Source organism: Ammospiza caudacuta, chromosome 1 (genome assembly GCF_027887145.1).
Source record: "Ammospiza caudacuta isolate bAmmCau1 chromosome 1, bAmmCau1.pri, whole genome shotgun sequence".
In the NCBI taxonomy this organism is placed as follows: domain Eukaryota; kingdom Metazoa; phylum Chordata; class Aves; order Passeriformes; family Passerellidae; genus Ammospiza; species Ammospiza caudacuta.
This window is the reverse complement of record NC_080593.1, coordinates 154826781-154848095: the sequence shown is the minus strand read 5'-3', so window position 1 is coordinate 154848095 and position 21315 is coordinate 154826781. Positions and strand designations below refer to the sequence as shown.

At 51.2% G+C, this 21315-nt stretch overlaps 4 protein-coding genes and 3 pseudogenes across 4 annotated transcripts; 3 read left to right on the top strand and 4 right to left on the bottom strand.

The window, feature by feature from the left end:
* Window positions 1–630: 630 nt before the first annotated feature.
* Window positions 631–1805, bottom strand: LOC131561454 (feather beta keratin-like; annotated as a pseudogene).
* A 1299-nt stretch (window positions 1806–3104) lies between these two features.
* Window positions 3105–3767, top strand: LOC131562597 (feather beta keratin-like). Its single transcript, XM_058812420.1, has 2 exons — window positions 3105–3222; window positions 3412–3767. Exons 1-2 carry the CDS (start codon window positions 3105–3107, stop codon window positions 3765–3767), a joined length of 474 nt encoding a protein of 157 aa, XP_058668403.1.
* A 2699-nt stretch (window positions 3768–6466) lies between these two features.
* LOC131561363 (feather beta keratin-like) lies at window positions 6467–7162 on the bottom strand. Its single transcript, XM_058810678.1, has 2 exons — window positions 7045–7162; window positions 6467–6858 (listed from the first exon to the last, which is right to left on the bottom strand). The coding sequence occupies exons 1-2, from the start codon at window positions 7160–7162 to the stop codon at window positions 6467–6469; spliced, it is 510 nt and encodes a 169-aa protein (XP_058666661.1).
* A 2471-nt stretch (window positions 7163–9633) lies between these two features.
* Window positions 9634–10343, bottom strand: LOC131561277 (feather beta keratin-like; annotated as a pseudogene).
* A 2834-nt stretch (window positions 10344–13177) lies between these two features.
* LOC131563042 (feather beta keratin-like) lies at window positions 13178–13826 on the top strand. Its single transcript, XM_058812912.1, has 2 exons — window positions 13178–13239; window positions 13418–13826. The coding sequence occupies exon 2, from the start codon at window positions 13449–13451 to the stop codon at window positions 13824–13826; it is 378 nt and encodes a 125-aa protein (XP_058668895.1). The 5' UTR covers window positions 13178–13239; window positions 13418–13448.
* Window positions 13827–17009: 3183 nt separating this feature from the next.
* Window positions 17010–17710, bottom strand: LOC131561200 (feather beta keratin-like; annotated as a pseudogene).
* A 2588-nt stretch (window positions 17711–20298) lies between these two features.
* On the top strand, window positions 20299–20916 carry LOC131565359 (feather beta keratin-like). The gene is made up of 2 exons (XM_058816215.1): window positions 20299–20343; window positions 20536–20916. The coding sequence occupies exon 2, from the start codon at window positions 20563–20565 to the stop codon at window positions 20914–20916; it is 354 nt and encodes a 117-aa protein (XP_058672198.1). The 5' UTR covers window positions 20299–20343; window positions 20536–20562.
* Window positions 20917–21315: the final 399 nt, after the last annotated feature.

The window sequence follows — 21315 nt, the reverse complement described above, 5'->3', positions numbered from 1 at the left end:
GAATCAGACCTGTCCATGGTTGTGGAAATGTTCTCCCGTTGGTCTTGCTTGAGCAGGGCAGTTGTACCACTTGTGCTCCAGAGCTCCTGCCCAAGGGGTTGATGTTTTTTCTCTCTTGGCTGGTAGGCTTCATGGTCATGCCCAGGAAGAGTTTGTCAAGTGTGCATGGGCATGTAGAAACTTTTCCATTCTTGTGCCAAGGAGAGAATTGGTGTGTCAAAGACTTTGGTGTAGCAGCTGCAGGACATGTGGCATCTTCTGTAAGATGTCCCTTCCTGTGCTTCCTTTGCCTATTACTTATAACTAATTTGTTATTAATTGTTTTAAGATAGATGTAAGCAAAAGTGTTGTTGCTCTGTTCAACATACTCCCAGGGGCTTGTCCAGCTCTAGAATGTGGTGGGTGAGGATTTGAGACCATTGTAACACAAAAAAAAAAAGGAGGCGTGCCGGATTTAAAGTAGGAAAATTTTATTGATGTGAAAGAATGAAGAATGAAGAGACAGGAAAGAGAAGTGGAAATAATCTGTTGTGAGGTGAGAACACCATGACCATCAGCCAAGGTGCGTTGCTTGCAGGAGCTGTTGGCAGAGGCCAGAGCTGGTGGTGTCAGGGGTGGTGCTGAGGGCCCTTAGCAGATGGAGCCATAGCCCCTTCTGCCATAGCAGCCCAGGCCTCCCAGCCCGTAGCCAAAGCCACCAAAGCCACCAAATCCACCAGAGATGGGCTGTCCCTGCACACTGAGCTCAGTGCCCACGGCAGCGGAGGAGGTGGATCCGACGGCGGTGTTCTGGGGGAAGGAGGTCATGATGGGTCCTGGCAGGGTGACCAGCACAGGGGAAGGGTCGATGATGACACGGGAATCCTGGCATTGCAGGGCACAGGGCTCGTTGCAGCTGTTGGCCAGCGGGGTGGGTCCGCAGGGACTGCAGCGGTTGTAGCAGGCCATGGGTGTGGTGTGGAGGGTGCCTGGAAGAGAGAAGGGTGAGGCAGGGCAGGGGTGTGGGGGTGTGAGGGGTGATGGGGTTTGGGGTCTGTTGTGGGGCTGTGGGGAGGCATGAGGGCTGCTGAGACTGGGGAGTTCTGAAAGACAGAGGCAAGGGGCAGAGGCAAGACGGTCAGCGGCATGAGGCTCACCTGGTTTTCAGCAGGAGGAGAAGGCTTGAGGAGAAGTGTGTGAGGGAGAGAGGCTCTGGGCCGGCTTTTATGCTGGTTCTGAAGGGGCGGGACAACCTTGTCCCATGGCCTTGGGGTATTTTTGAGGCAGCAGCTCTTGGCTGTCCCAGCCTGGTGAGTCATGAGGTGAGGAGTGTTTTCCTTTATGCAATTCTGCAATTCCATGTCCTGCTCTTGAGTGTGTGTCCATCTGACCTTGGCGGCAGCTTTAGGGTTAGTGTTGGTATTTGGGTCAATCTGATTCTTCCACGTGTCTAAGGAGGGCTGAATAAACAAGCAGAGCCCTGGAGATCTGCAATGTCATCAGTGAGGTCATTTTGTGGCACTCGTGTGCTGTGGTTTGTGGGTGCCTTGTGAAGACTGGGACTCTGTTCTGTGCCACTGGATGTCCATCAGTCATTGTGCTGCACCCAGGAATGCTGAGGGAGCTGCTGATGTCCTGGGAAGGTCACTGTGCAATAACTCGGCAGGATTCCAGTGCATTTGAGAGCTTCCTAATGAATGAAAGAGAGCTCCTGGCCTTTTGTCTTGAATGGGATCAAGGGAGAGGATCCGGCAAAGCCGAAGCTGTTCAGGCTGAACTTGTTCCATTTGGATTTCTGCAATCCACACAACAGCATACACTGTCATCTAGAGCATATTCCTTGACCTCATTAATGAATCCAATAAACAAACAACAACCCCGTGTTTGCCCAGGCTGGGCTGTGATGTCAATTCTCTTATTCCGCATTCAAGCCACAAGGTTTCATAATTTAAAACCTCCAAGTCTTAATATTTTTTTCCTGTTTGTAACAGCTAATTGTTACTAATGGATGATCGGTGAGCTCTTCCTCCCTCCTATGTCATGGTGCTGGTGTTCCTACGTGGAATTCTGTGATTCCAAGCCATTTTCTTGAGGCCTGACTTTGATAGCAATATTTAAATGCAAGTATTAGAGGTTAAATGCTGGTGTTGATGGCCTTGTCAGGGCAAGGTGAAGACGTGACCAAAGCCGCCTCATCAGTGAGATTGCCCCAGGGCTCTCACGCTCTGTGGTTTGGGGGTGCATTGTGAAGATGGGCCCCAAACCATCACAGCTCTGTCAGGCTGGTCTGGTCTTTGCAGGAGCGCTGCTTGTGAGGGTCTGTTCCTTTCATCCCATTGTTTCCATCCCCACCATGTTGCCGTCTCTCCAGGTGTTGTATTCCAGACCATCCCAGCTGTGGATGGGGAAGCAATCCTGTTGTTTAGGGAGGATCCCATTCTGCCCTAAGTTTTCTTTTTGGTCCATCCATAGTGCTTGTCTCATCTGGGCTCAGCAAGGTCACCCTGTGGTGTCACAGTGCTGGGCTCTACCTGACACATGGAAAGGGAAAATGGTGAAGGGTAAGGAGAACAAGACATGAGGAGAACAATTCCTCAACCATTGATTAATCAACCCTTTGGCCAACTATCTTTTGCTGCAAAAAATTCCACCAGTTCCCAAGACAGGATTAGGAAAATAAATAAAAGCAAATTGAGGGCAGCGTCCATCCTTCCACCCACCACTTCAGGAACTACACAGTAGAACAAGAAGTTGGACGTGGTTGACAAAGAGCAACTCAGGGAGACCAAGACAATGATGGAACTGGAGCAGCCTTAAAATGAGATGAAACTAGGGACCTGGAATTTCAGGCAGGAGACAAAATGCAAATGGGAGATGTTGTCAGTAGGCCATGGCAAAACCTAGCTAAATCCCCATTTCTCCAAAGCTTTTGTTGAGTCCTCTGCATGTCCTGACACTTGCTATCAACAAGATATTGGTTATTAATTCTCTCAACTAAGAGGTTATGCCAAGGTCAGATGGACACAGCCCAAAGGGAAAAAACACAGAATTGCAGAGTTGCAGGAAAGACACTCCCCAACTCATGACTCACCAGGCAGGGCCAGCCAAGAGCTGCTGCCTGCAAAATGCCCCAAGGCCATGGGACAAGGCTGTCCCGCCCCTCCAGAACCTGCATAAAAGCCAGCCCAGAGCCTCTCTCCCTTACACACTTCTCCCGACACCTTCTCCTGTGCAGACTACAAGGTGAGTCTCAAAACCCCTGACCCTCCTGCTCTTGCACCCCTGGCCCTTCTTTTCCAGCACATTCAGCCCCAGCCTCAGCAGCCCTCACACCTCCCCACAGCCCCACAACAGCCTCCACACTCCCTCACTCTCCTGCATCCCTGCCCCTCACATCCCCAGTTCTCCCCCTGCCTCACCCCTCTCTTCCAGGCACCCTCCACACCACACCCATGGCCTGCAACAGCCTCTGCCGTCCCTGCGGACCCACCCCGCTGGCCAACAGCTGCAACGAGCCCTGTGCCCTGCAATGCCAGGATTCCCGCGTCATCATCGACCCTTCCCCTGTGCTGATCACCCTGCCAGGACCCATCATGACCTCCTTCCCCCAGAACACCGCCGTCGGATCCACCTCCTCCGCTGCTCTGGGCACTGAGCTCAGTGTGCAGGGACAGCCCATCTCTGGTGGATTTGGTGGCTTTGGTGGCTTTGGCTATGGCCATGGATTTGGCTATGGCCTGGGAGGCCTGGGCTGCTATGGCAGAAGGGGCTATGGCTCCATCTGCTAAGGGCCTCAGCACCACCCCTGATACCAACCACCCACTCCCTGGAACTCATCTCAGGCACTGAGGACTCCTCTCTGGGTCATGGGCCCTCCTTTCAAAGGGGCTCAGAACTTTCAGCTCCTGCTGTCAGGGCACCAAGCAAGGCAGAAGCCAGGAATGCAGCCCAGGCTGCCTGCAAACATGGCCCATCTGCCTCGGCCTCTTCTCCTCTCCCTGCTCTTTCCTTTCTGCTCTCTCCTTTGGCTCTGTCCAGTCCCCTCTGCTTCAAACACTTTCTTCTAGGTCAGAGACCTCCGGGCCCCTCTGGTGGGCTGCTCCCACTGTGGGCAGGAAGTCCTTGATGCTCTGGCCAAATGTGCTGCAAGCAAAGCACCTTGGCTGTTGGTCACCCTGATTGTACCTCAGCCCAATTCCCTTCCACTGGCTCCTCCTGATTTTTCACTGTTTTGTCTAAATAAAATTTTTCTTGCACCACAATTTCAGATGTCTGTTTTCTCTATGGATTCATGATAAACTGGATGTAAAACTCTTTCCCTTGTGCTGTGCCACAGGAGAGCAGGAATCCGGAGTCCAACTGTCTTCTGGAAAAGTTTAGGTTGGTTATTAAGGAATCTTCCTTCGTGGAGAGGGTTTTCATTGGTGTCACAGACTGCCCAGGGTAACTGTGGAGTCACCATCCATGCAGAGATTGAATATCCCTGGAGATGTGTCACTTGGGGACACAGGTTAATGGTGGCTTTGGTAGGGAAGAGGGAATGGTTAGACTTTGTGTTTAAAATTTAGCTCTTCTGCAACAAAAATATTTTTAAGATGGTATCGTTTAGCGGTGGATTTTGTACCCCTGCTTTAAGAGTTGTACTCAATGTCAAGAGGCTTTTCCATCAGAACTGACTCCGTGGGTGTGGGTGGCAGCTGTGCAAGGGAGCAGAGGCCAAAGGGGAGAGGCAGCGCAGGAGGGGTGAGCCAGACCTTTGGGGTCTTGAGCTGTGGCAAGTGCTGAGGGGTGAGGCCAGTTCTCTTGGAGGATTTCCCTTGAGGAAATGGTGCTTGGCTGAGCTGTGTGTCTGCCCTGTGCCAGTGACTCAGCCTGGGCATGAGGAGAGAGCTGTGGCTGCTGTTGAACACAACCCTTTTGTGTTGTCAAAGTCTTTTGTTATCAAAGTCTCGGGAAAGACTTTGATATGCCTTCCCCTTCCATGCTCCCAGAGCAACTGAGCAAACCCAGGCTGCCTGAGAGGGCAGTGAGTGGCCTGAGAGTGGCTGTGGGGCCAGAGGCTGGAGATCAGTGGCCTAAAATGCAAATCCAAGCAAGTCTCAAGGGAAGTAGGTCCAGAATTTTATCCATGAGGCCAACCCTGTCCATCCTCCTCCAGAAAGGTCTGGGCAGTGGGACTGTTGTCCCCTCAGCAAGCAGGCAGGTGCTGGAGTGGCTGAGGCACCACTTGGTTGTGCCACCGGTCGGAGGGAACTGGAGACTGAGGGTTAAAGGCATCTCCTGAAATTCAGGAGAGAAAAATGTGAAGTTCTGCATCTGGGCACGAATGGCAATGGGCCCCAGGTCATGCTGGGGGCTGAGAGGCTCAGTAGGATCTTTTCAGAACAGGACCCTGTGGTGCTAGTGGAGAACAAAGGGACCACAAAATCGGAATCCTTCCCTTTCCTGGAAAAGACATCACCAGAATCCAGGATCAATTTCAGGCAATTCTTGCCCTGAAGTTGGGAGAGGTGGCCTTTCCTCTCTTTAGAGCACTGGCGGGGTGGTGTGGGCAATTCTGAGCTGTCCAGGGAAAGAAGCACGAGGGCTTAGTGAAACAAGACCAGATCAGAACGACCAAGCCACTGAAAGGGCAGGAGAATCATTCCTGGAGGTCAGAGAGAGCTGGGACTCCCAGGAGGCAAGGCAGGTAGGGCAGGGACGGCAGGGAACGAAGTTGAGGGAGCCTAGTGTTTTCAACAGTGCACCCAGGAGAAGGAAAGGAGGGAAGGGAAGAAAACAGATGGAATTCCCTGGGGAAAGAAGGCAAGAATTTTTGAGTGTGAGAGTGGTCTCAGAGAGAAAAAGCTGATGGAATCTCTGCTGGGAGAACCAAACTGAGCTGGCCAAGGTGCTGGAAATGCTGTTCTTGCTGGCTTTCATTCAGGAGAGGGAAATGAGGCACCTGTATTCCAGAGTTCATGCCCAAGTGGATGATGTGGTTCCTCCTGTTTGCTGGGTGGGTGCAAGAGTCCTGATGGGGAAGAGAGTATTTCATGTGTGTGCTGGCACAGAGAGATTGTACCAGAGCCATGAGCAGGAGAGCATGGATGTGTCAAAACATTTGGGGCAGTGGGTCCTAGGCTTGTGTCACGTTCTGGAAGGTTTGTCCTTGTCCCCTCCTTCCAGTGTCTGTCTTGGTTATTGCTGGTGGTGACACCTTACCTAAGAGAGGTGTTCTGCTTCTTTTCCATCCATGCCAACGGCCTGTCTGGCATTATATTTGGTGAGGGTATGAAGCCATTGGAATTCAAAAAGATGAGGAGCCATCTCAGACTTTGACGCAGGAAAACTTTATTGAGGGAAAAAATGAAGACAGGAGAAAGAACTAGAAGGAATCTAGTGTGAGATGCAAGTAGGGCAATGATCAGCTAAGGTGATTTGCTTGCAGAAGCTGTTGCCAGAGGCCCAGGCACATTGTGGATGTCAGGGGCGGTGCTGAGGTCCCTTAGCAGTTGTAGCCATAGCCCCTGCTGCCATAGCAGCCCAGGCCATAGCCATAGCCCTGCCCATAGCCGAATCCACAGCCATAGCCAAATCCACGGCCATAGCCAAGGCCGTAGCCAAAGCCACCAAAGCCACCAGAGATGGGCTGTCCCTGGGCATTGAGCTCAGTGCCCAGAGCAGCGGAGGAGGTGGATCCAACGGCGGTGTTCTGGGGGAAGGAGGTCATGATGGGTCCTGGCAGGGTGACCAGCACAGGGGAAGGGTTGATGATGACATGGGAATCCTGGCATTGCAGGGCACAGGGCTCGTTGCAGCTGTTGGCCAGCGGGGTGGGTCCGCAGGGACTGCAGAGGCTGTTGCAGGCCATGGGTGTTGAGTGGAGGATGCCTGGAAAGAGAGAGGGTGAGGCAGGGCAGGGGTGTGGGGATGTGAGGGGTGATGATGCAGGAGGGTGATGGAGTGTGGAGGCTGTAGTGGGGCTGTGCAGAGGTGTGAGGACGGCTGAGGCTGGGGCTGGGGGCGCCACCAGAGAGGGGTGAGAGGTGCAGGAGCAGGAGCATCAGGGGCTTGAGTCTCACCTGGTTGTTGGCAGGAGCAGGAGGTGTGAGGAGAAGTGTGTGAGGGAGAGAGGCTCTGGGCTGGCTTTTATGCTGGTTCTCGAGGGGTGGGACAGCCTTGTCCCATGGCCTTGGGGCATTTTGGTGGCATCAGGTCTTGGCTGGCCCAGCCTGGTGAGTCATGAGTTGGGGAGTGTTTTCCTTCATGCCATTCTGCAATTCCATGTCCTGATCTTGATGCTGTGTCCCTCTGACCTTGGTGGTAGCTTTAATAAATTAATATTTGGGAAGATTTGATTGTTCCATGTGTGTCAGGGAGGGGTGAATGCACAACCCAAGACCTAAAGATCTACAATGTCATCAGTGATGTAATTTTGTGGCATTTTGTGCTGTGGTTTGTGGGTGCCTTGTGAAGACTGGGACTCTGTTCCATGACACTGGATGTCCATTAGTCATTGTGTTGCACCCAGGAATGCTGAGGGAGCTGCTGATGTCCTGGGGCGGTCACTCTGCAATGGTTTGGCAAGATCCCAATGCCTGCAAGCCTTTCAGGATGGATGAAAGAGAACTCATGGCCTTTTGTCTTGAATGGGATCAAGAGAGTGGACATTGAAACTGAAAGGCTGTTCAGGCTGCTGAACATATTCCAGTATTATGATTCATTTGGATTTCTCTAATTCACAAGACAATGTCTTCTGCCATTTAAACTGTATTCCTTGACCTTGTTATGAAATTCACTAAGGAAACAACAAACTGGGCTTGATCCCTTTTTTCCCAGGCCATTTGTGACATCAATTAGCTGATTCCGCATTCAGGCCACAAGTTTCATAGCTCATGACCTGTAATTGTTAACATTGTGTTCCTGTAAGCAAATAATTACTAATGAACAGTCAGTGAGCTCCTCTGTCCTTCCCTGACAAGGTGAGTGCGTGTCTTTGTGGAATTGTGCAATTCCATATCCTGCTCCTGAGGCCCTGTCCACCTGTGGCAGTAACTTTTAATTACAAATACTAAGAGGTCAAATTTTTCTGTTGGTGGTTCATGTCAAGGAGGGCTGAAGACGTGACCCAAGCTTTGGAGAGGTGGGGTGTCATCACTGTGGTCACCCCACTGCCCTTGTGTGTTGTGCTTTGCGGGTGCCTCCTGAAAAATTACCCCAAATTTTTCACAGTTCTGATAGACTGAACTGGGATTGGCAGCTCTCCCAAGGAGGAGGTGTTGCACCTTCCATTGTCTTCCATCCCTCCAGTTGGCAGAGGCTGACCTCAGACTTCACCTTTCAATTTGGACATGCTCAGTGGGTGCTTGGGGGACAGTCTAGCCTCAGAGGTTTTGATATTTTTGGTCGTCCCTTGAGCTGAGTGCCAAAGGCTGAGGCCACTTGTGATTGTTGGTAGGAGGATTTGGAGGTTGACCAGGGTTGTTAGAGACAAGCATTGCATGATCCTCAACAGCACAGGCAAGTCCCAGTGGTCTCAGTGCCCAGGGTAGTGGACTAAGAAAAGTGTGAAAGTCTGAGGCCAGTGGCTTGTGGTCATTGTCCCAAAGTCCAGATGGTAGCAAGTCCCCAGTGCTGAACCCTGGCCCAACACTGAAAACTTGACTAGTTCTGGACATCAGGGCTTCAGCAAGGCGTTGTGTGCAATTCTTTTCTCCCCAGTGTGAAAATGAAGCCAAATTAGTGAATTATTAAATAGTGACCAGTTCAGAACCACTGAGATTCCACAGGGGTTGGTGGATCATTCCAGGATGAGAAACTGGGAGAGCTGGGACTCCCAGGGGATGATGGGGGACTAGGGGGTGCCATCAATGTGCGCAAATTACTGATGGCAGAGAATGAAGGTGAGGGAACCTGACTGTTCTCAGTAGTGCACACATGCAGGACAAGAGGGCAAGGGCAAAGGGAAAACATATGGAATTCCCTGTACAAAGAAAGCAAGAATTTCTCATTTTGAGGATGGTCATAGAGCGGAAATGGTGTTGGACTGCTGGCCCTGGGAGATCCAATAGTGAACTGTCCATGGTGCTGGGAATCCTGCTCCCGTTGGTCTTGCTGAAACAGGGAAATTGAAGCTCTTGCACTCCAGATTTCCTGCCCAAGTGGAGGATTTTGGGTCTCTTATTGCTGGAAGGGTTCAAGAGTACTGCTGGGGAAGAGAGTTTGTCAGGTGTGTGCTGACACAGAGCGACTTGACCAGAGGTGTAGCCAGGAGAACATGGATGTGTTCAAGGCATTGGTCTATCAGGTGACGGGTTTTTGTCATGATCTGGAAGATGTCCCCTCCTGTGCTTCCTATGCCAGATGTTTTTATTAGTTGTTTTGACGTAGTTGTGAGGGAAGGTGTTATTGCACATAGCTCAAAGGCCTGTTGAGGCATAGAATGTACTTGGTAAGGATGTGGGACCACTGGAATTACAGAAGAACATGAGGCGTATCAGGCTTTGATGCAATAAGACTTTATTAAGGCACAAGAATGAAGAGACGGGAGAAAGGAGAAGACGGGATCCGGCGTGAGTTGCAAGTAGGACAAACACCAGCTGAGGTGCTTTGCTTGCAGGAGCTGTTGCCAGAGGCCAGAGCTGGTGGCGTCAGGGGTGGTGCCAAGGTCCCTTAGTAGTTGTAGCCATAGCCCCTTCTGCCATAGCAGCCAAGGCCGTAGCCATAGCCCTGCCCATAGCCGAATCCACAGCCATAGCCAAATCCACGGCCATAGCCAAGGCCGTAGCCAAAGCCACCAAAGCCACCAAATCCGCCAGAGATGGGCTGTCCCTGCACACTGAGCTCAGTGCCCACGGCAGCCGAGGAGGTGGATCCGACGGCGGTGTTCTGGGGGAAGGAGGTCATGATGGGTCCTGGCAGGGTGACCAGCACAGGGGAAGGGTTGATGATGACGCGGGAATCCTGGCATTGCAGGGCACAGGGCTCGTTGCAGCTGTTGGCCAGCGGGGTGGGTCCGCAGGGACTGCAGCGGTTGTAGCAGGCCATGGGTGTGGTGTGGAGGGTCCTGGAAGAGAGGGGGATGAGGCAGGGTCATGGAGATTTGGGGGTTGTGATGGGTGATATGGGAGGGTGAGAGAGTGTGGAGGCTGTAGTGGGTCTGTGGGGAGGCGTGAGTGCTGCAGAGGCTGGGGCTGAGTGTGTTGGAAGAGAGGGCCCAAGGGGGCAGGAGCAGGAGGGTCAGGGTTTTGAGACTCACCTTGCTGTCTGGACTGGCGAAGGAGAAGGTGTCAGGAGAAGTGTGTGAGTGAGAGAGACCCTGGGCCAGCTTTTATGCAGGTCCTGGATGGGCGGGACAGCCTTGTCCCATGGCCTTGGGGCATTTTTGAGGCAGCAGCTCTTGGCTGGCCCAGCCTCGTGAGTCATGAGCTGGGGAGTGTTTTCCTTTCTGCAATTCTGCAATTCTGTGTTCTTCCCTTGAGGCTATGTCCATCTGACCTTGGCAGAACATCTTAATTGTGAGCTTTGATGACCATCACCTCGTTCTTTATGGTGTGTGTTAGGACATGTAAAATACTCAGTCAAATCTTAGGGTAATTGGGGTGTTGTCAGTACGGTCATTCCATGACATATTGATGACATTCTCAATTTGCATTCTTGTCTCCTGCCTGAAAGAACTCCCAATTTCGTCACCTTGTCCTCATTTGGAGGATACTCCTGTCCTGTCATTGTCATGGTGTCCCTGCAGCACTCTCAGTCAACCATGTCCATGTCCTTGTTCCACCAGGGATCCCTACCAGTGTTGGGGACCAGGACAGTCCACTCCCTCAACTTTCCAAAGCTCAGGCACATGGGTTGCAAGAGCGGATTAGTCAAAGGATGCAGAACTGTGCTTCTCATGTGTCCTGTTCTCCTTGTCCTTCAGCATTTTTCCTTTCCACCGTCACAGATGAGATGAGCGCTATGGATCAACCAACTCAAGACTATGGGGTGTGGGAGCTCAGCACATCCCTCCGGATGTCCAGAGTTGACAAAGACCCCGTCAGGGGGATCAGAGACCCCTAGCATTCTGCCCAAAACACCTGGTGGCTTGATTTTGATCCTTCCAATGATTGCCAGCTTGGCATGGAGATGTGAAAGCCACACAGGTTTGAATGGTGTAAAAACAAGGTGTTCACAGTGTGAAAATGTAGGTTTTAAGATTTTGAGAATATAGGGGTTATGGAGACAAGATAGAAGAATCAAGGCGTGTCTAGTCCTTCTTCTTTCTTCTTTTTGTTCTCCATTTTCTGCTGTGATGTAAGCACTTGGAGATTAGTTTAGAATAGAAGTGCACTGTCTAACATAGGTGATAAGTATTGGGAATTAAAAGTAAATATGATATACGTAGTTTGTAGTATAAAAAGATGACACTGCCTCAAGGGCAGGCAGAGTGCCTGTATCTGCCTTGCTGAGCAGATCTCGGCTGGGCAAAAAGAAAATTTTGTAAATAAGAAGTAATAAACAACCTGAAGACTGAAAAAAGCGAAGAGTCCAGACTCATTCTTCAAAAGCGCGGGCAGCCTCAAAACCATCCCACGCATTTCGAGACAGAGAGAGACAGCCGACCCGAGAATGGGGAGCATGGGAGGCCACCCTAAATCGCAGGGATTGATTTCCCACCTCCAGCAGGAAACACTGGGAATGTTGGCAACATTGTGGGAATGGAGAGAACATCACGGAAAGGGCAGTTCCTCACAAGCAGAGCTCCTGCAAAGCCAGACAATCCTGACAGAGCTGTGATGACTCGGGACCCCATGATACAATGACTGGCAGTGTTTAAGGGTCCCCAGGATGAGGAAAGAGATGAGAATTTTGACTCCATGTTTATGAAGGCTGATTTATTATTTTATGATGTATACTACATTAAAAGGAAATTATATATTAGACAACTCTAAAGAAAAAGAGAAAGAAGACCTCAGAAAGCTAGAAAGGAATGAATAATAAAATCTTGTGACTGACCAGAGTCCCGACACAGCCGGACCTGTGATTGGCCATTAATTAAAAACATGTCACATGCTGGGCAAACAATTCTCCAAATCACATTCCAAAGTAGAAAAACATGGAGAAGCTGAAGGTTCCCAGCTTCTCAGGAGAAAAGATCTGAGCAAAAGGATTTTTCAGAAAATATGTCTGTGACAACAATGCACCCAAAAACCAAGACACACCAGTGCCATGGGGTGACCTCACTGATGACACCTCGTCTGTCCAAGGCTTTGGACATGTCTCCAGCCCACCATGACATCAACACCTGCCTTTAACCTCTAAGGCACTTAAAATCTGCCGCCAAGGTCAGGTGGACATGGCTTCAAAAGAAGGACATGGAGCTGCAGAATTCCACAAAGGAATGCCCGCACCATGACATAGGAGGGAAGACGACTGTGCTGACCAACCACCAGTAATTACTGGGTTGTGCTAGCAGGAACGGATTATTAAGATTAAAAGGATATGAGATATGAAAAGTGATGGGATGAATGCGGATTAAAGGCAAGAACATCACAGGCCTGGGAAAAAAAGGATTAGGCTGAGTTGTTTAATGGATTTCTTAATGAGGTCAAGGAATATGCTTTAAATGACAGAGTACAATGTCAAGTGAAGATGAGAAGTCCAAATGGACCATGACACCAGAACAAGTTCAACCAGACCAGCCTCTATTTTTCCAGATGTTTTCTCTTGATTCAGTTCAAGACACAAGGCCATGAGATCTCTTTAATCTGTAGGAACACTCATAATATTTCCATGTTATTGCAGAGTGACCTCCCCAGGACGTCAGCAGCTCCCTCAGCATTCCTGGGAGAAGCACAATGACTGATGGACATCCAGTGGCACAGAAAAGAGTCCCAGTCTCCACAAGCACCAAAAAACCACAACACATGAGTGCCACAAAATGACATCACTGATGATATCTCAACTCTGCTGGGCTCTGGTTGTTTATTCAGCCCTTCCTGACACACACGGAACAATCAAATCCACCCAAATACCATGTCTCACTTCAAAGAGGCCGTCAAGGTCACAGACTCACAAGGACACAGACTCAAGAACCAATCATGACACTGCTAAATTCTATGAATGAAAATACAACTCATGACTCATCAGGCTGGGCCAGTCAAGAGCGGCAGCCAAAAAAATGCCCCAGGGCCATGGGACAGGGCTGTCCCGCCCCTCCAGGATCAGTATAAGAGCCGGCCCAGAGCCTCTCTCCCTCACACACTTCTCCTGACCTCTTCTCCTTCTGCTCCTGCTGACAACCAGGTGAGTCTCAAGACCCTGACCCTCCTGCTCCTCCCTCCCTTGGCCTCTCTCTTCTAGCATGCTCAGCCCCAGCCTCAGCAGCCCTCGCACCTCCCAACAGCCCCACAACACCCTCCAAATTCCCTCACCTTCCTCCACCATCACCCCTCCCCTGCCTCACCCCTCCCTCTCTTTCAGGCACCCTCCACACCACACCCATGGCCTGCAACAGCCTCTGCAGTCCCTGCGGACCCACCCCGCTGGCCAACAGCTGCAACGAGCCCTGTGCCCTGCAATGCCAGGATTCCCGCGTCATCATCAACCCTTCTCCTGTGCTGGTCACCCTGCCAGGACCCATCATGACCTCCTTCCCCCAGAACACCGCCGTCGGATCCACCTCCTCGGCTGCCGTGGGCACTGAGCTCAGTGTGCAGGGACAGCCCATCTCTGGTGGCTTTGGTGGCTTTGGTGGCTTTGGCTACGGCCTTGGCTATGGCCGTGGGTTTGGCTATGGGCTGGGCTATGGCTGTGGGTTTGGCTATGGCCTGGGAGGCCTGGGCTGCTATGGCAGAAGGGGCTATGGCTACAACTGCTAAGTTCTCTCAGCGCCACTCCTGACACCAACCACCCACTCCTTGGAACACACCCCAGGTGTTGCAAATGCCTTGCTGGGCCAAAGTTGTCAACTGGCTCAGGACTTCCAGCTTTTGCCCTCAGGGCACCAAGCAAGGCAGCATCCAAGGGCCCAGCCCAAGCTGCCTGCAAACGTGGCCCATCTGCCTCCTGCTCTTCTCTCACTCCCTCTCAGCTCTGTCCAGCTCCCTCTGCTGCAAATCCCTTCTCCCAAGCCAGAGACCATTGGGAATCTTCACCATCAGATTGCTTCTACTCTGGAGCAGGAAGGCCTCGATGCTCTGACCGAACCACCAGCAATCAAAGGAGTTCAGCTGATGGTCGCCCTACTTGCATCTCAGACCAGCTCCCTTCCTCTTGCCATTCATGATCTCTTGCTCTTCTTTTGCCTTAATAAAATTCTTTTGCATTGCAGCATTGTTATGTCTCCTTTTCCTTCATGGACACACACTGGCACAGTTTGCTGTTCCCTTGGATACCACAAACCCTTCACTTGCGTAATCCTATGCCTGGATACACTAAGGCAGATCTATCCCTGCCTCTGACTCAAGCTTCTCCTGGGCCACGTTTTCACATGGCTACACAGCTGTTGGTCCACTCCCTTGCTATATCTTTAGCTCTGATACAGATCCACGATACTCTGTAGCCATATTTTTTTTCTGAAAAAACCTTTCCTTAGGATTTTTTCTCCTCAGAAGCTCAGGAATGATATGTAAATAATGGTTATCTGCTGCTGTGGAATGCAACAGGTGGATCTTTGATTGGTCTCATAGAGTTGTTTCTAATTAATGGCCAATCACAGTCAGCTGGCTTGGACTCTCTGTTTGAGACACAAGCCTTTGTTATTAATTTCTTCCTTTTGTATTCTTAGCTAGCCTTCTGATGAAATCCTTTCTTCTATTCTTTTAGTATAGTTTTAATATAATATTTATCATAAAATAATAAATCAAGCCTTCTGAAACATGGAGTCAGATCCTTGTCTCTTCCCTCATCCTTGGACCTCTGTGAACACTGTCACAATACTCCAACAGTAAATTTTACCCTTGAGGCTCCAGAGCTGAGCACAGAACTCCAGTCTCACCAGAGCTGAGCAGAGGGTCAGAATTCCCTCCTCACCTGCTGCCCACACTGTGGCAATGAGCCCATGGCATGGGCAGTTTCTCTTTGTCATGTTCACATGGCCAGGGCATGTCCAATTCTTCATCCACCAACATCCCAAGTCCTTCTCCTCAAGGATCTCAGTATGGATCCAATATCCATTACCGAGATTGCTCCAATTCAGATTTAGGATGCTGCACTTCATCCTGTTCACCTTCATGACAATCACACCACCCCAGCCTGTCAAGAGCTCTCTGGATGCCATCCCTTCCCTCCAGACAATCAACCACACTGCTCACTTTGATGTCATTCCCATTCTTGCTGAGGGGACACTCAATTCCCTGCGCCTGACAAAGATGGGAAGTGGTAATGGTCCCAATACGAGCCTCTGTAGGTCACCACTCATCCCTGTTCCCCTCACAGACATGGAGCTGCTGACCACAACTGTGAGTGACACCATCCTGTCCATTTTCCACCCCACAGTTGATGTTCCAGCTGTCAACTCCACATCCCTCCAGGTCAGAGATAAGGATGTTGTTTGCCACAGGAAGAAAGGTTTTGCACAAGTCCACGTACATGATATCAGTTGCTCTTCCGTCATTCACCAGTGCTGGAACTCCATCAAACTTTTCAGGAAGAATTTGCCCTTCATGAAAATGTGAGCAGCAACAGGGGTGGGGTGAGCCAGGCCTTTGGGGCCTGAGATGTGGCAAGAGCCCAGAGCTGAGGCCACTTCACTTGGAGGATTTCCCTTGAGGAAATGGTGCTTGGCTGAGCTGTGTGTCTGCACTGTGCCAGTGACTCAGCCTGGGCATGAGGAGAGAGCTGTGGCTGCTGTTGAACACAACCCTTTTGTGAAGCCTTCAAGACTCCTTCCCATTCTACACTCTGACAGCAGCTGAGCAGGTCCAGGTTCCCTGAGGGCACAGTGAGTGGCCTGAGAGTGGCTGAGGGGCTGAGGCCAGAGGTGTCTGGTCAGTGGCCAAAAGTGCAAATGGAGATGAATCCCCAGTACTGCAGCCCAGGAGTTGGATCCGTGGGGCCGACTCTGTTCAACATCCTAAACAATGAGCTGGGCAGTGTTGTCCCCTCAGACACGTAGCAATCTCAGAAATGGGTAATAGATAGATAATGAGTTGATTGAGAGAATGCCCAAGGAGGACTTGGGGTGTCAGTGGATGAAGAATTGGACATGCCCTGGCCATGTGCATTCACAGACCAAAACTCCTCCATGTTCTGGGCTCATCATCACAGCATGGGCAGCAGGTGAGGGGAGATTCTGACCCCTCTGCTCTGCTCTTCAGAGGCTGGAGATGTGTGTTCAACTCTGGGAACCTGAGGATATGAAAGATACGGGCCTGCTGAAGCAGAGCTGTAGATGACCCTGGAAGATGATGAGGCTCAGGAGCAACTGGTGTCCAGCTAAAGTGACAACAAGACTCTTACATGGTTTCTATTAGAGACAGGGGTAGACCTGCATTAGTGTATGCAGGCCTGGGATCAAGCAAGGAAAGTCTGGAATGCACCAGAAAGGCAAAGTGTGCCTGTGTGTGTCAGTGAAGGAAAGGAGACATCTGAGGCTGTAATGCAAGAGAACTTTATTGAGCTAAAAGAACAGTGGAAGGTTGTGAGCATCCACTGGGAAAGGGAAGGGCAAGTAGGGGGTGCAAGGAGGGTGACCATCAGCCAAGATCCTTGGCTTTCACTTTTGGCTAGAGCACCAAGGCCCTCCTACCCCACAGTGGGAGCAGCCCAACGGAGTGCCAGTGCCTGAGGATCTCTGGCTTGGGAGAAGGGTTTGTCTGGAGGGGACTGGACAGAGCTGAAGGGGCGATGTAGAGCAGGGAGTGGGAGAAGAGCAGGTGGCAGATGGGCCATGTTTGCAGGCAGCCCGGGCTGGGCCCTTGGCTGGTGTCTTGCATGGTGCCCTGAGAACAAGATCTAGAAGTTCTGAGCCAGCTGACAGCCTTTGCCTAGAGATGCATTTCAGTGCCTGGGGAGTGTCCCAGGGACTGGTTTGTTGGTGTCAGGGGTGGTGCTGAGATCCCTTAGCAGTTGTAGCCGTAGCCCCTTCTGCCATAGCAGCCCAGGCCTCCCAGGCCATAGCCATACCCACAGCCATAGCCCAGCCCATAGCCAAATCCACGGCCATAGCCAAGGCCGTAGCCAAAGCCACCAAAGCCACCAAATCCCCCAGAGATGGGCTGTCCCTGCACACTGAGCTCAGTGCCCAGAGCAGCAGAGGAGGTGGATCCGACGGCGGTGTTCTGGGGGAAGGAGGTCATGATGGGTCCTGGCAGGGTGACCAGCACAGGGGAAGGGTCGATGATGACGCGGGAATCCTGGCATTGCAGGGCACAGGGCTCGTTGCAGCTGTTGGCCAGCGGGGTGGGTCCGCAGGGACTGCAGCGGTTGTAGCAGGCCATGGGTGTGGTGTGGAGGGTGCCTGGAAGAGAGGAGGAGTAAAGCACGGCAGGGGTGTGGGGATGCAAGGGGTAGTGATGGAGTGTGGAGGCTGTAGTGGGGCTGTGGGGAGGCGTGAGGGCTGTTGAGGATGGGACTGAGTGTGCTGGAAGAGAAGGGCAGGGGTGGAGGAGCAGGAGGGTCAGGGGCTTGAAACTCACCTGGTATTCAGCAGGAGCAGGAGGAGAAGGCGTCAGGAGGAGTGTGTGAGTGTGAGAGGCTCTGGGCCGGCTTTTATGCTGGTTCTGGAGGTGTGGGACAGCCTTGTCCCATGGCCTTGGGGCATTTTTGAGGCAACAGCTCTTGACTGGCCCAGCCTGGTGTGTCATGAGGTGGGGAGTGTTTTCCATTCTGCAATTCTGCAGTGTCATATCCTGCCCTTGAGTCTGTGTCCATCTGACCTTGGAGGCAGCTTTAGAGTGAGAGCTGATCTTTGGGTAGATTTGATTGTTAGATACATGTCTGTGAAGGCTGAATAAACAAGCAGAGACCAGCAGAGGTGCAATGCCATCAGTGGACCTTGTGTGTTGTGGTTTGTGGGTGCCTTGTGAAGACTGGGATTCTTTTCTGTGCCACTGAATGTCCATCAGTCATTGTGTTTCTCCCAGGAATGCTGAGGGAGCTGCTGACGTCCTGGGAAGGTCACTCTGCAATAACCTGGAAATGTCCCAGTGCCTGAGAGTTCCTCCTGATGGATGAAAGTGTGGTCTTGCTCTTGTGTCTTGAATTGAGATTGAGATTGAGATTGAGATTGAGATTGAGATTGAGATTGAGATTGAGATTGAGATTGAGATTGAGAGAGTATCTTGGAAAGTAGAGGCTGTTCAGGCTGCACTTGTTCTCATGTTATTGTCCATTTAGATTTCTAAAATTTACCCACATGCCACTCTATCATTTAAAGTGTATTTCTTGATCTCATTGAGAATTCCAATAACCAACACCAAATACAGGCCCATCTCTTTTTTCCCAGCCTGGTGTGTGCCATCAATTTGTTTATTCTGTGTTCAGCCAAAGAGTTTCATAACTTATATCCTGTAAATGTAATGTTTTGTTCCTATTAGCAAAAAGGACTAATTACTAATGGACAGTTAGTGAGTTGCTCCTTCCTTCTCTGTCATGGTGCTGGTGTTCCTTTGTGTGATTCTGCCATTCCGCATCCTTCTCTTGAGGCCGTGTCCATCTGACCTTGGTGGCGGCTTTCAAGTGTGAGTATTAGAGGTTAAATGTTGGTCTTGATGGTTTATGTCAGGATGGATTGAAGATGTGACCAAAGCTTTGTGGAGATGCCATGTCATCAGTGAGGTCACCCCACAGCACTGGTGTGCTGTGTTTTGTGTGCGTGTGGTGAAGAGGGACCTCATTTCCTCATGGAGCTTCTCATAGAATTCACGGAATTCACAGAACTCACAGAATTACTGGGTTGGAAGAGACCGTCAAGATCATCTAATCCAAGTCATACCCTAACACCTCAACTAAACCATGGCACCGAGTGCCACATCCAGTCTTGTTTTAAATACATCCAGGAATGGTGAATCCACCACCTCCCCCAGCAGACCATTCCAGTACTTTATTGCTCTTTCAGTGAAAACTTTTTGCTATTATCCAACCTATATTTTCCTTGATGCAGCTTGAGACTGTGTCCCCTCATTCTGTTAGAACCTGGTGACAGAGACCAACCCTCATCTGGCTACAAACACCCTTCAGGAAGTTGTAGAGTGATAAGGTCACCTCTGAGTCTCCATTTCTCCAGGCTAAACAACCCCAGCTCCCCTTTTTAGGCTGCACTAATCTTCACAGTTTTTCTGGAGGGGAGCATCTGCACCTTTGATCATGTTCTTTTCCTCCCTATCTTGGCTGCATCTCTCCAGGCTTGTCTACATTCATAGCCTTTGCCATTGGAGATGGGAAAGCAATCCGTATGACTTGGGCAGGTGTCCTGTGCTCCTCACAGTCTGGTGTGGGTTCATCTGTAGCTCTTGTCTCAGCTGGGCCCAGCAAGGTCACAATGTGGGGTCCCATTGTTGGGCTCTGCCTGACACATGGAAAGGAAACCTCATGGAGGAGGAGGAGAAGAAGCATGAGGGGAACAATTAGTCATCTATTCATTAGTCAACCCTTCAAACCTATATGTCTGCAGCGTAAAGATAAGGATGTCCTGTGGGACTGGTTTAAGGGCTCAATAGAATTCCAGGAACTTGACACTGGTTGCCATTTCCTTGTCAAAAATAGCATTCGACCTTGTGATCCTGCTGGAGCATAAATGGATTGTGAGGTGGCCATGGATCCTCTGATGTAAAAAGCTCCAGCAATTACTGGGAGAGAATTAGGAAATATGTAATAACAAAAGCAATACAAGAAAGGTGAGGAAGATGAGGAAGTCAACTGCCTTGTCGTGCACTACTGATGAGCTGCAGAGTACAACAAGGGCATGGATATGGTTGACCAAGAGCAGTGCCAGGAGACCAATGGGACAGGAGTGCCCTTAAAACAAGAAATTGACAGAGCTGAAGGATCTTTCAAACAGGAGCAAAGAAGGCAAATGGGACATGGTGTCATTATTCCATGGTGTGTCCTCATCGATGACACATCAGTTGGCCTAAGGGTTGTTTGAATCTTCTACATGTCCTGAAAGGCAGCGGCAACAAGAAAATGGTCACTAATTCTTGCAATTAAAAGCTGCCGACAAGGTCAGATGGACACAGCCTGAGGGTCAGAACATGGAATTGCAGAATTGCAAGAAGGAAAACACTCTACAACTCATGACTCACCAAACTGGGCCAGGCAAGAGCTGCTGCCTCAAAATTGCCCCAAGGCCATGGGACAAGGCTGTCCCGCCCACCCAGGACCTGCATAAAAGCCGGCCCAGAGCCTCTCTCCCTCACACACTTCTCCTCAAGCCTTCTACTCCTGCTCCTGCAGACAATCAGGTGAGTCTCAATCCTCTGACCCTCCTGCTCCTGCACCCCTGGGCCCTCTCTTCCAGCACGCTCAGCCCCAGCCTCTGCAACCCTCACACCTCCTTACAGCCCCACAACAACCTGCATACTCCCTTGTCCTCTTCCATAACTGTCCCTCGCACTCTGACACCTCCACCCTGCCTTAGCCCTCTCTCTTCCAGGCACCCTCCACACCACACCCATGGCCTGCTACAACCGCTGCAGCCCCTGCGGACCCACCCCGCTGGCCAACAGCTGCAACGAGCCCTGTGCCCTGCAATGCCAGGATTCCCGCGTCATCATCAACCCTTCCCCTGTGCTGGTCACCCTGCCAGGACCCATCATGACCTCCTTCCCCCAGAACACCGCCGTCGGATCCACCTCCTCCGCTGCTCTGGGCACTGAGCTCAATGCCCAGGGACAGCCCATCTCTGGGGGATTTGGTGGCTTTGGCTACGGCCTTGGCTACGGCCGTGGATTCGGCTATGGGCAGGGCTATGGCTATGGCCTGGGCTGCTATGGCTATGGCAGAAGGGGCTATGGCTACAACTGCTAAGGGCCCTCAGCACCACCCCTGACACCAACCACCCACTCCCTGGAACACACCCCAGGCGTTTAGGATGCCTTTCTGTGCTAAGGCTTTCAAATGTGCTCAGCACATCCAGCTTCTGCTCTCAGGGCACCAAGCAAGGCAGCAGGCCACACTGCCTGCAAACATGGCCCATCTGCCTCCTGCTCTTCTCCCACTCCCTGTTCTGCATGGACCCTTTGGCTCTGTCCTGTGCCCTCTGGACAAACCCCTTCTCCCAAGCCAGAGACCCTCGGGCACCTCCACCATTGTGCTTCTCCCATTGTGCAGCAGGAAGTCCTTGATGCTCTGGCCAAACCTCCGAGCCAAGGGGCCTTGGTTGGTGGTTGCTCTTCTTGTACCTCAGCCACGCCTCTTCCACTTACT

What these genes read in the sequence shown, in the direction of transcription:
- LOC131561363 (XM_058810678.1), bottom strand. Translation starts at nt 7,162, where the DNA reads ATGCCCCAAGGCCATGGGACAAGGCTGTCCCACCCCTCGAGAACCAGC. An exon ending in CCTGCTCCTGCCAACAACCA is followed by an intron (nt 6,859 to 7,044) that starts GGTGAGACTCAA and finishes CACCCTCTCTCT; the next exon opens with TTCCAGGCATCCTCCACTCA.
- LOC131562597 (XM_058812420.1), top strand. Translation starts at nt 3,105, where the DNA reads ATGCCCCAAGGCCATGGGACAAGGCTGTCCCGCCCCTCCAGAACCTGC. An exon ending in TCTCCTGTGCAGACTACAAG is followed by an intron (nt 3,223 to 3,411) that starts GTGAGTCTCAAA and finishes CCTCTCTTCCAG; the next exon opens with GCACCCTCCACACCACACCC.
- LOC131563042 (XM_058812912.1), top strand. Translation starts at nt 13,449, where the DNA reads ATGGCCTGCAACAGCCTCTGCAGTCCCTGCGGACCCACCCCGCTGGCC.
- LOC131565359 (XM_058816215.1), top strand. Translation starts at nt 20,563, where the DNA reads ATGGCCTGCTACAACCGCTGCAGCCCCTGCGGACCCACCCCGCTGGCC.